Source organism: Limulus polyphemus, unplaced genomic scaffold (genome assembly GCF_000517525.1).
Source record: "Limulus polyphemus unplaced genomic scaffold, Limulus_polyphemus-2.1.2 Scaffold206, whole genome shotgun sequence".
NCBI classification, from domain to species: Eukaryota; Metazoa; Arthropoda; class Merostomata; order Xiphosura; family Limulidae; genus Limulus; species Limulus polyphemus.
Genome location: NW_013665816.1, coordinates 144,316 through 157,957, shown reverse-complemented (window position 1 = coordinate 157,957; position 13,642 = coordinate 144,316). Strand labels below are relative to the sequence as shown.

At 33.5% G+C, this 13,642-nt stretch overlaps 1 protein-coding gene and 1 long non-coding RNA gene across 3 annotated transcripts in view; one reads left to right on the top strand and one right to left on the bottom strand.

Annotated features, from left to right (window-relative positions):
• Positions 1–13,642, top strand: part of LOC111085022 — a 20,199-nt gene that overhangs the window by 3,680 nt on the left and 2,877 nt on the right. Inside the window, exon 2 of the long non-coding RNA XR_002609880.1 lies at positions 8,173–8,177. This is a non-coding gene — a long non-coding RNA (uncharacterized LOC111085022). The remainder of the gene's footprint in view (positions 1–8,172; positions 8,178–13,642) is intronic.
• LOC106478383 (lysosomal alpha-mannosidase-like) overlaps positions 2,821–13,642 on the bottom strand; it is a 43,326-nt gene continuing 32,504 nt past the window's right edge. For both annotated transcript variants that reach the window (XM_022381972.1, XM_013938926.2), the window contains exons 16-26: positions 12,646–12,772; positions 12,068–12,141; positions 11,387–11,593; positions 10,774–10,892; positions 10,412–10,513; positions 8,782–8,869; positions 7,755–7,841; positions 7,040–7,288; positions 6,500–6,649; positions 5,868–5,964; positions 2,821–4,595 (exon numbers count right to left, since the gene is read on the bottom strand). In XM_022381972.1, the coding sequence (XP_022237680.1) occupies positions 4,435–4,595; positions 5,868–5,964; positions 6,500–6,649; positions 7,040–7,288; positions 7,755–7,841; positions 8,782–8,869; positions 10,412–10,513; positions 10,774–10,892; positions 11,387–11,593; positions 12,068–12,141; positions 12,646–12,772 (1,461 nt within the window). In that variant the 3' untranslated portion in view covers positions 2,821–4,434. The remainder of the gene's footprint in view (positions 4,596–5,867; positions 5,965–6,499; positions 6,650–7,039; positions 7,289–7,754; positions 7,842–8,781; positions 8,870–10,411; positions 10,514–10,773; positions 10,893–11,386; positions 11,594–12,067; positions 12,142–12,645; positions 12,773–13,642) is intronic.

Below are 13,642 nucleotides of genomic sequence, written 5' to 3'. Positions count from 1 at the left end.
ATTTTAGTGAATCTGTGCTATTATTTTTTCTTCCTCTGTTGTTACATTGTTTCAGTGGAAGCCGTGGAGAATGTTGGGAAATTACTTGTGCGTCAAAAGACATATTTGTATAGATTAACGCTTGAACCGTATTCTCTATACCAGACAAAGAGTTCTATTGACCTCGTATAGAGTTAAGTTTGTTACATGGACAGCCAACTAGTGGATGAGTCTTGATAATCCAGGTAATAACGAGTTTGGAGATGTGACTGACAAGGAATGAAGTTTTTCAAGGAAGCCTAATTCACTCGATTCGAATATTACAGCCGCAAGGCACTTCCCCGAAATTTTGATCTATTGAGCTTTGTAGCTGTAAAAATCAGACTGACATCGATGAAACGAACCAGCTGGGTAACGGGACCACTGGACCATTCAGAGTTCACGTGCGGGATGCTACAGCTAAAGTACTGGTGTGCACATGCAAGCAATTGACACCGCCACGCGCTCGACGTTCCGCTACATCATTAGATAGCATAGGTTTTTACTTTTCTAAAAAGTTGTAAGTTTAAGTAAAAAGTAGTTTTGTCTTAGTGGAATCCACTTTTAATTCTGTGTTTCACAAGATTCGTTTTCGGATATTCATTGTGTAGCTTTGCGCTAAATAACCGACCAAATTTTTATCCAAAACTAAAGCTGTGTAAGAGCAAAAAATAAAAATTGCTTGTTACAATTTTGTTCACTGTTGAAATTATACGAACTAACCTAGGAATAAGCAACAACAGAAATAGCTTTTGCAAAACACTCATAAAAAAAAAAACAACCATTGGTAAATGATAAGTAATTAACTGAAGGATTTTATTTAATTACACAAAGCAGAAAGTGGCTGTGCAAGTCTCATTTTATAAATATGTGTATAGATTATTCTAGTCCATATGTCATATGTTTAAAAATAAATTTATAGATTCTTATTACTTTGATCCGAAACATTCAGAGAAAACGTTTGAAGATCCTTCTAGTATTTATGTCAAAATTTCGGAGATATTTATATAGACTGTTCTTTTCTTTATGTCTGTTCTTCAGGAAGGTATTTTAGATTAAGCCAACCTTTCAGGAGGATATCTGTAGATTGTCTTTATTCTTATGTAATCGTTTAAGGAAGATTTTTACATGTTATTCTGTTCTTTATGTTATGAAAGATATGAAGATATTTGAAGATTGCGATCACCTTTGTAACAAATTTTCAGGAATATATTTATAGATTGTTCTCGTTTTTATGTCAATGTTTATGCAAGATATTTATATATTTGTCCTCATTTTTATGTCAATGTTTATGCAAGATATTTATAGATTGTCCTCGTTTTATATCAATTTTATGCAAAATATGTATAGATTGTCGTCGTTTTTATGTCAGTGTTTATAGAAGATATTTATAGACTGTCTTCGTTTTATGTCAATGTTTATGCAAGATATTTATAGATTGTACTCGTTTTATGTCAATGTTTATGCAAAATGTTATAGATTGTATTCTTTTTTATGGCAATGTTTATAGAAGATATTTATAGATTGTACTCGTTTTATGTCAATGTTTATGCAAAATGTTATAGATTGTATTCTTTTTTATGGCAGTGTTTATGAAAGATATTTATAGAGGGTTTTATGTCAACTTTACTGAAATATATTTATAGAAGGTTTTTTTTGTCAAATTTACTGAAAGAGATATATAGGTTATTTTCGATTTTATGTCAACCTTTATGGAATATATTTGCAGACTATTCTCGTCTTTATGCCAAACTTACAGAAAAGTAGAGAGTATATGTCTTTTTTCTTAAAAAACAACATTAACGTTTAGCTATCATGTTTTTTGTTTTGTAAGTACAACGTTAACGCTTAGCTAGTATGTGTTTTATATTTTAAGTATAACGTTTACATTTATTCAGCATGTGTTTTGCTTTGTAAATCTGTGAGAAAGAAAATTGAATTTGTTTTTTTTATGGTTATATTTATCATTCATTTATTATTCCTTCAATCATTTAGTTTATCTATGAATGTTCAGTTACATTAAAACGCTAACTCACCTCCTATCTGACCACATTTATTTTGAGTAAATATGTATGTATTATGAAACTGATACCAGTGACGTACAGATATTATTTAGGTAGCAAAAGATTATGTAAATATATGATTACATGAGATGTACTCTCGTGTTCTAAACAATCAATGAATACCTTGCCATAAGCTTCATAAACTGAGTCACAAGTGAGTTAGTGAAATATTGTTGTTTGTTACTCGATATTGTTATTAATATTGAAAGGTGATCTTTAATACCGTGTGTGTGTGTTTTGTTTGAAATTAAGCACAAAGCTACACAATGAGCTATCCGTGCTCTTCCCACCACGGGTATCGAAACCCGGTTTCTAGCGTTGTAAGTCCGCGGACACACCGCTTTGCCACTGGGAGACCTGTGTGTGTATGTGTTTTGTTGTTGTTCTTGTTGGAATTAGGTTTTTTCTTCATATGGTTTTCCTGATTCCATTGTTTGAATTTATTTGCTCCCAGTGGCACAGCGGTATGTCTGTGGACTTACACCGCTAGAAACAAATTACTGTGTTTTTAATAGATATACTATGGTTTTTTGAGTTGCAATGGTGGAAAATAAGGGACGGTTTTTTATTGTGTTCTGTGAATCTGGCTTCCAATTTTCTTCCTGTTTCGCAAATGTAGAATTCTGGTCAGTTATAGCATCTTATTTTGTAGAGGACTTCTAAACAAGTCTTTACAGATCAAACTGCTACTTATAATAGATGAAACTTTCATCATAAAAATGACGATAGCACTGAGAAAGCCTGCTTACAAAATTATTTTTATTCACTCAGTGTTTAATATTTCTAAAGCATACATATACGCTCCAAGTTTTAAGAAATGTAATATTCAAAAAAACGTAAATCTATTATAATAACAGATATGTCTAACACAATCACTCTCTTATGTTTTGATACAAACAAAACCTGCAGTGTTGTAAAATGCATGAGCTAATTTGTTAAACACGAACTCGATTAACACAAGTACTAATCATTATATTCCCCTTAAATATTATTTTATTGGGCACATCTGACTCGCCACATATATATGTTTAGTCCAAATATAAAAATCAGTGTGATATTAATATCATATGCACAGTATATATATATATATATTTATTGTTTCTTAACATCGAATATTTTTCTTTCTCACGTAATTGAAGAAGATGTATTCAAATTTGCAGCGTACGCGACAACTAGTGACATGTTAGAGAAGTGCACCATAACCAGTATAACGAGATGTATAAAACAAATATTTTATACGTGTTCGTGATTAATTGTCTTCGATGTGGCGATGTTAGTTGTAAGAGATGCTTATTGCCGACATTTAATAAAGTTTCTACAGTTTAACGACGGTTGCAATTTAAATAGTAGATACTATCGAGATTTCTCCGTGTTCGAACTAATTATATTAGTAACAATTTCTAATTCACTAACCATGACTTCTAACATTAAATATTATGGGAAAACATGCAGTTGTAGATATTTAGAGCTGATAAATAAACACTAATTAATTATGCTTTTCATTTGAACTACAAAACCGTTAATAATGATTACTGTGATGTGGTGGTCCTTAACGAATTATAGTTTTTCAGCGTTCTCATACCTACTTCAAATTGCCATCTAGTGGTAACATCATGCACTAGCGATTGATGCTGTGAATCAGTAATACATTTATTTCACGATGTCACAAAATTATCATTTTTTCTGTGATTCTAGCGGGGTACGGTAAATACCTTTCACTTTTATTTTTAGGGTGGGGTGAGATTGAAATGTAATCTGCAAAGGATGCAGGGTTGTTGACTGTTTTCCCCAACAATTCTGCCAGCAAATGGCAATCGAAATGATGAACGACTCACCACAACTGGAATAAGAAGCGCAATAACACAGCCCTCACTGTCGTTAGCATAAGCCTAGTCGCTCGTTAAAAGTACATCGATATTTGAATAACTCTTGCTCCAGCTATAAGTATAAAAATATCGGGAACACGATCACCGCGCTGATGATCTAGCGACACACACAAAATAATATATATAGGAGCATGCAAATAAACTGAAAATAAAGATATTGTGAATAAAAATTTGTACATTCGCTTAATATTATAGTGAAAATGTAATTATAATTATGTGTAATTATATAGTTGTAAATTCTTTGGACGAAAGGTGTGTTATAGTAATAATAACTTTCCACATTATAATGCAGAAAATTATTCATTTTCTTTTTTGAAAACAAAATGGAAATGACTCATACAGTACATGCTGCTGAATAGACAGACTTGTGAAGTTACATAATTATGTTACTCTTTGATGCAAAGGATGGATATTTCAGTTCAATGACCTAGCCATGAAGATAACGCTAACTCTTGCCACTATATTCTTCATGATAGTTTATTCATGACAGAAGGAATTTCCATATCAGGAGGATTAACCGAAATTGTTGCCAAGAAAGTTCGTATTTCCATCGGTAAGAGAGTGACAGTAAAGTTGGCTGGCTCAAGAGACTGAACTGGCTCGTCGTGTTGAGTGCTGCTCTCGTTGGCTGCAAAATAAATAAAGCAAATCTATATACTACTAAAACTCTGAGATTGTTTGTTTGCTTGTCTGTAATTAAATACAGCAAAAACGGCGCACAATAATCCCATATTTGTAATGAAATGAGAATAGAAACAGAATAAAACAAGTTTCGTTAATATGGGCCACGGGTTACCGAGTTAGTCCCGTTTTTCGGGTCACTTTTCCTACATTCAATTATTATAAAACCTCGTTTATACAACAATATATGCACAACAGAAATTAAATGATGAGATGAAAATGTGTTATAACGGCGCGTAGAAAGAACAACAAGAAAATGGACCTACAATATTATTGACTATTTGCAAATAGTAAGTATAGAGACGAGGTAATAAAATAAAAATCAAGTCGAGAACAACAACAAAATTTTATAAACAAAAACCTCTCGCCGAGCATTGGCTATTATATTATCTCAAAATAAACCTTAATTTCGGTGCAATATTGAAATTAACTTGAATTCTTCATAACCTCTGAATAATGGTTGACTCAACGGGTCACGAGGTTGCCCCGTTTTTCGGGTCACTTTCCCTACATTCCATTATTACAAAACTTCATTTTCCACCTGATGAATCACTTTAAAATATCTTCTATACAACAATATATGCACAACTATCTGTGCTCTGCCCACCACGGGTATCGAAACCCGGTTTCTAGCGTTGTAAGTCCGTAGACATACCGCTGTGCCACTGGGGGGCCAATTAAATGTTTTGAAATATTTGTAGAATTATCAGAGATGCAAAAATAAAATATCTCCAAATGATTAAAATATAAATATATAGGATGTCATATAGTGCAGGCTGGTTCAAAAGCATACACACGCATACACACATATATATACATACATATACATATTAACTGTTCTTACGTTGTTTAAAATGTTTATGGATGACAGATTGCTACCAGAAGTGCTATAATACTCAAGTGTCAGCTCTATTTTGAAACATATCCACACTTTGACGGAGAACGACACGTTGTTTGAAAAAGCCAACGTTGCCTGTTTCTTAACATATGCACAGTATTAATACTACTTGTTTAAAAAAGAGCAAAACATACTGTAACGCAGCAGACTTATTGGCAGTGTGTTACTAAAATTTTGCATATAGTTTTTACTGTTCCTACTGTCGCGAGTATAGCAACACTTTTTAAAGTGTCATAATGAAATTCCTGAAAATTCAGAAAATAAAGCATCTATACGGATAACCGTAAAGGCATGATAGGACAATATTTGTCCTCTACTTACCCACAGTCCATCTCATCCTGCTAACTTCATCCAAGTACTGATTTGCTGACAGCACCATCTCGCGGATTTCCATGATTTGAAATGGTTGAAACAAATTCTGCAGTAATAATAAAAACGTTATTAACTTGGCAAAATTAATCATAATTGTCTTTGCCAACCAGACCTAACATTATTCGAAGTTCTTGTATTTTTTGAACCTTTTTGGTTTTTTGTCAATCTTTGATAAATCAACAATATTTTTTTTAATTCTAGCATCTACAACTTTGAAGACTATTGGTCGATTGGACAGGTTAGCATATTGAGAAGTAAAGATTTTATCTTTCTATAGCTCACAAAGTTCTTAATTCGACCACTTTAGTTTTTACTAAGACCGGGAGACTTAAAGCAAGCGCTTGATTTCTATTCGTTAGATAGAGACTAAAATGGCAACATAAAAAAGGAAGTCATTTTAGATAGAGAAGCAAATATAAATATGTATATATATATAGAGAGAGAGAATTGAAGAATAGGGATAGATAGATGAACAGAAGAATAAGCTGATAAAACACACATACGCACATGTTTGTATACAAAGACAAACTGGTGGATGAGGGATGGAAAGAAGATGAAGAAAAATAGAAGTAGACGCTTACCACTAGAGAAACATTGACAGCCTGAGACAATTCTGAAGTCACGTCCTTCTCATGAAAATGCTCCAGCCGGAGAAGTATTTTATTTTTCTCCAACCTTTCTAGCGTAAGTAGGTGTATGTTAGATGGAAGTTCATCTTGTAGTCCTGAAAACTGTCAGAAATTGTGTTATTAGAGTTTTGTGAAATTGAATGTATGTAAAAAAAATGAAGTTGGAAACACATGGCTGAGTTTATATGGATAGTTCAGAACACTGGTTTAACCAAATTATAAATCGCAGGCTGTTAACACATGCTGCTTGATTTTACAGATATTTAGTAAATAACATACTACGTTATTAGATAACAACTACGACCCAACTATTAGTTCACTAACTCATCCTTTGAATACAAACAAATGTTATAATGTATGATTGAACAACGATAATAATATTTAACCAACTGCCCTTAACCACACTCCAAGAGCTTCGAGAGATACGAAATGCATTTTGTATTACTTGCAAATGTATTTCAAGTGATAAAACAACTCTTTTAAATGGATTACCTTTCTTTCAAATGCTAATGTTTCTGGTTCTTCGACATCGTTGTCCGTGAAATTAGCTTGAAAAAAGGTAATTACTGGTTTCATCAAAGCTCTTTGAGCTAAATCCTTCATTTCCAAAACAGCGCCATCTATTGATCCGAGGAGCAAATAATGTTTTCCTCGCACTACGAGACCCTTTCCATCAATTCCGCGTTCGTTTAAAGGTTCACTTACTCCATATACATCATCATAAAGCAACCTTCTATGGACCTGTTGAAATGTGTTTTATTTGAAACAAAACTTTATACAACTTTATTTACAAAAAAGGTAATGTTATATTATCTTTGAATTTTCATACTACTGAGATACAATTAGTTACTGCCTCTTTTGATGAACCTACTGAACAGTAACCTAAATCTTTTAGTTTTCCGTAGAAAACTAATAACACACCGGACTACTTATATTAATTATTGTCAACTTGTTTGTTTAATAGCAACGCAGTACAAGTGGCTATTCGCGTTGTGCACACCACAAGCATGGGACTCCAAATTTTAGCACTATAACTTTACCGCTGAGCCACTGAGGACCAAATTATTGTCAATTAGGATATTTTAACTGTCACCCGTAAGTATAAAAATAAAGCACTAAGTTTTCCAGTAAACAGTTCAATTTTATTCTTATTCTCCTCTCATATTTTTGAATCTATAAAAATTTAAATATAAAAGGCATCATTTACCATTAATTCAAGAACTCCGTCATAAAGACTGGTAGCGCCCTCTGCGCGATCAGGCAGAATAGTAAGCTGAAGATTCCGTAATGGATCCTGTTTGTAAAAAGTGCATTATTAAGATCACATCTTTTATGTAATTTACTAATATACAGAAAAAAAAAAACTCAAATTAACGAAGTGAGCTTTTATTATAAATTGGAAAACTAATACAGGCTGACTTTCTCTTCTAGTAATGCTTTAAACCTATATCAGCATTAAAAATTCGTTTTTATTTTTTCAATTATATATCTAAAATCATCTGCACTGTGTCCGACTCTAGGATCGAATATGACCTAACAATAAAATCATATTTGACAAAATAAAAATTGCATATCATGAAACATCCAAGATTTTGGAGGCAATTGAACCTTCATGATATTAGAAGAACACGTAGTTTCAGTAAATCAATTTAACACAAAGACACGATACTCTATAACCCGAGCGTGGACCTTTCTTTTTCAGGGACAAAAGGTCCACTATTCGAAAGCAACAGAACTTTGTAGCCTAAAGGATTACGTGTAAAGAGTACAAAAGAAAATCCGACTTATTGAAACACTACTATTTATATTTATTTTCACTGTGATAATGATTACAAAACGTGTGTGTGTGTTTTCTTATAGTAAAGCCATATCGGTCTATCTGCTGCGGCCACCGAGGTGAATCGAACCCCTGATTCTAGCTTTGTAACTCCGAAGACTTACCGGGGGACTTACGAACACAGTATATTAAACTGTGACCTCATATATACGTCACTAGAGAATTAATGTACTGCTAACAGAACTTCCTTCTGTACGATTCAAATATGCAAATTACACTTGGCATGAATAAGTTTTAACCATCCAAACGATTTGTTGTTTTTTTGGAACGAATATATTTTTGTTTGTGTATTTTTTATTCATGCTTTCATGGAACGTAATGAATGTAACAAATTCATGTATGTGTCCTGGCCAAAAGAACATTTGTTATACACACGCATACAAGAAATGTTACTTACCTTAATGTAAATCCACGCTGTTACAGGATAATAGTTACCGGAAACAGGTTCTGAAACGTTTAGTGACCACGTGGGACGGAAATTACGGCTGTAAAGAAACAAGGTTCTTGGTGATGGAAAGTATACTGTTTGTGTGTTTGTTTTAGTGTAAAACCTTACAAATAGGCTACCTGCGCTCTGTACACTATGGGTAATCGAACCCCGGATCTTAGCGTTGTAAGTCCATAAACTTACAGCTGACCCACTGGATGACAAAAGTATACTACATTACACAAAATAACTCGTTTTTATATAAATCTCACATTATTATTCGTCATGTGATCTGAAATGCAAATGTTGTTGTTAAGCCTACACTAGTAAATCAACATTTGGTGGAGATGTGTGTGGGGAGGGGGGCTTTACATTTTTAAACTTCATGATATTTCACTTCAATAACGAGGATGATCAGGAAGAGCAGAGCCTGGTTCCGATTTCTCATTTCAACATCAATATGTCGATAACGACATGTCTCTGATAGATCACTTTTTCTGGACATCTTTTGTGTCAACTATACCATTGATTTGGAAGTAATTCTACACTCTGCTAAGAGTTATAGAGTTCAAAGAGTTATAGCCATTTCGCAGCAGTCTACCGTGATGGGCTGCCTTCCATTCTTCCATTGGCTACCGACCTGTAGGACATCCAGGTAAATAGCCTGAACACTGATAGTTTAACATCCTTACTCGAAAAAGCTTGTGAACTAAGATCGAAGTACCTTTAAAGGAAGAATTTGGACATTGGCTATTAAATATTCATGAAACGTTTTTTGATGTACAAAACTTGAAGATAGCTTTTATATGCGGAAACATCTGTTAGCTGAGTTCTTGCACAGATCTTAAAATATAACGTTGATAAACGGAAACATCGGCACATGTAGATATGTAGATCTTGAAAGTCGAGTTGTTCAAAACTTGAAAATAGCATAACTGGATCAATTGTTGGTTACAAAAAAAAAGATATTGGATATTGATATCTGAATACTTAATTGAAGGGTTTGAATATTGATATCGAATTACCTAAAGATGAACAGCTTGGACATTGATACCTAAATAATGCTGGCCTTTAACTTTTATACCTAAATATCTCCACATAAAGGGCTTGGACATAGATACCTAAGTACTTCAAAATGAAAAGCATAAACACTGGTATCCTCTAGGTGAAGAGTTTAAAAAAAACATTTCTTGTAACTACTTTTACGTGAAGATGTAGACACTGATAGCCAAGTAATGAGGAGTTTAAATTTTAATATCTAGATATCTAGAGCTAGGACTTTAATATGTAAATGCCTCTGGAACTAGAACATTGATAAGTGAATATTTATTTTAATTAACTTCAAAATACAAAATTTACCAAACTATAATTTGTCAAAAAAATCAACATAGACGAAACCGATTAAAATATCTTAACTGAAGAGTTTTTAGCCATCAGAATGTTGGTGAAATATAAGCCAATATTTTATGATATTTTCTAACTGATGTCACTTTGACAAGTGTTAACTTCAAGAAAGCCTTAATCTTATTTTCCTTCAGTGATAGCATAAATATTAATTGTCTTCAAACAGTTAAAGTGACGAAGCTTCAACTGAACTTACATTCGTTGCATCGTCTCCCTACCGTTGGAATCCGTGTAGAACGTTCCGTTGCTCTCCAAGTCTGATTCAAATCGGCTAACAATCTCCTTTCCCCGCCAATCACTTCAAGACAAAACTTTGCTTTTAGCTCTCCAAATATTACGAAAAAACTCAGTTACCTAAGGAGATTTGTTAAGTGCTAAAATAGCAAAATATGAATTATTTGATCTAGTCTCAATAACATGCATTGATGATTGGATTTAAATTGTGAATATTTTAAATCGTATTTGCGTTTCTGATAGATAGATGGATATAGATATAGAGATGGTATACACATCTCATGTATTCTGAAGGTCTCATACGTCAGTAAAATTCATACATACCCAACTGGTATAGGGCCTACCACCCATTCAAATTCCAAATGCTTCACCCCCTTATAAATCCTAATAACTTGGCTTAACCAAGGTGTAAAGGTCTGCTGCAGTTCCTCCACAATATCCCCCTACAAACATTTAAAAAAATCATTAATCAAGGCAACCAATCAGATAATAGCAACAAGTTATCTCCACCAATAGCTAACAGCCTTTCTTAGGTGATTTTAATACATCGATGTGAACATCCTACCAACTTACACATATTTTTGTTACTTGGAGTGTTAATTTTACTATATCATGACAACCGTTGATTATATCATTATCAGAGAAAGATAGGACATTATAGAATTGAGTGAAATGAAACCGGTTTCGAAACTATTGAACATGAAGTAATTTTTTTTCAGGCATTTTTTTAACAAATGTCATTTTATAGGTAAAATATCTATCACATAAGATAATGTAATTTCAGTAGTTTTAGGGTCTGGAATGGAATAATAAAAACCTAAATTTTACTAAGAGTATAAATTATTTCACTTTCACTACGGTATTAAGATAAGAAAAAGGTTTAATTTTACGTTTAACTTCTACTAATCTGTTAATTTTACTAGAAAATTATTAGTACCTTTACAATCCGAAAGGTGGTGTTACCAGACAAGTCTAAGGCCCGATTAGAAATAGGATTAAAGGCATAAGCACCAGAAGCCTTTTCTCTGCCGAAACCTGGTTGGCCTTCGTACCAGTAGAATGACTGGCGTATGTTGTATGTTTCATTTTCCAGAACCATCGCTTTTAAAAGTCCACTATTTCTATCAATGATCACTTGCAGCAACTATAAAAATTTCAAAACAAAACAAATAAATACTCAAAACTTGACAAGGCTTGTAACTCTACTCTTATAATTACAAAACGTGCTTGATATGTTCAATGGCTTGAGAACCCAGACCTACAGCATTCGAAACAGGGGCATCATGTCTGGGGGGAAGAGAGCGACAGCCCCACAAGCTCGGAAACATGTCTAGTTTGGCGGGATTAACAGAGACACGCAAATTATACCACAGCTTAGAACTCCAACCTGAATTGGGGGTGGGTGAAACCACGTGAGATTAGGGCTGCCCCCCAACCTTTAGTGAAATGATGCTTGTGATTCGAAACCCTGTGTCTTAGATTATTAAAACAATTTACCTCGCAAACAACTATTGTTTCTATGTAAGCACGAATACAATTAACGAGTAAAACAAGGCCGTGCTCAACAATTGCATTATAATTTATGAAGAACTAGCTTAACATATTTGAGAATCGTTACCTCGTTCCCAAGAGTGACGTCATGTTCTGTCTGGCTAAAAATTCCACTGTTGTGGTCAACGACGGGCACATAATCTTCAAAAATAAAATATTTCCTATTACAGCTGAGTCTTTTCATCGCACTGATGGTTATTATCAATGGGATTGTGGATTTTCACACATTAATGTTTAAATGTTAACTGTTTAGATCATAAAAGCTTAATTCCACTTTAGAACAATGTGAACATTCTGAAGAAAGTTTATTAAACATCTTTCAACGATGATTTAATACTTTTTGTTCCACTTGAACTATTTAATAAACTAACTTCACTAGTAAACACTAGATGTCACATTGCATCTATTTTTATTTATTTTTTACTTTTTAACACAATATCCAAATTTATTCAATAAAACTTCCCGTAATCGTATTATACTGCTATATTAAAGAATATTGCACCTTAAAATTCAGCATGAAATATGTTCTATTCCTTGCAAGTGATCCTTGTAACAGGCAGAAACAATAGTCTCTAAGGTTTAAAGTATATGATTTGCCAAGTGCCTTCACGCGAGTTCGGGAAATACGCACGTAAAAAAAAGTACCGTGAATCTCCCTGATGATGTAGGTATTAAATCCAAGAGGTGGAAGTTCGGTTTGAAATAACAACTCTCGCCAGGTGTTGCTCTTTCTGCCCGGAAGATTTTGTACCGGTAGAGGGATTGGATCTATCTGCAAAAGGTCTGAGAATTAATGATGATATATATTCATATCTTCCTATACCGTAAACTACCCGTTCTTTCACATCTAAATCTACACAAGAAACTAAACTATATATATAATACTTATGTACACATAAAGCTATATCTATCTATATAATCTAAGCTCAGTCTTTAACGATTTAAATTTGTGATTCAAAATTGACAGGTTTCTATGGTAACTGTTTATCGCACCATTGTTAAAACCCGTGCTATGCTTTCATAGCAGCCGACAATTCTAAACTGTCTCATTGTATTGTTTGGCTGTCTTGGAGGTTGTCCTTCTTGGGGTTATTAGCTCGACCTACCCATGGGATTACAAAGTGGCCATTTCTTTACATTAGTTGTGATTCACGAACATTAGAAGAGTGTTTTTCTTTGTTCTCAAAGATTTAGCGTTTGTGCGTGTGTGTGTGTGTGTGCTATGGTTCTAGTCTTTAAAAAATAAAATTTAGCGCTAATTGTTATCGAGAGAAATTCATCTCTTCTGTTCCACTGTTAGTCTGATTCAAGCTGCTTTATAAATCAGTTCAAAATACCCTTTGTATCAGTCATCAGTCAGAACAGAAGAAACAACTAGAAGACAGAGAAAACTGTAAAAAAGCAGATACGGGAGAGGGGTGAAGAAACAGGATGTGATTTTCCGTGTTTGAAAGAGAAGCTGTCATTGTCTGTTTGAAATTAGTTTTTTCGTTGTAATTCAGTCCACGTGTTTGTGTATTGTCAATTTCTGTATTGTTTAGTGTAAATTTTTTAACATTAATAACCAGATTCTCACAAATCAGCTAGATTTTCTGTTTGTTTGTTTGAAATTAAGCACACAGCTACACAATGGGCCATCTGT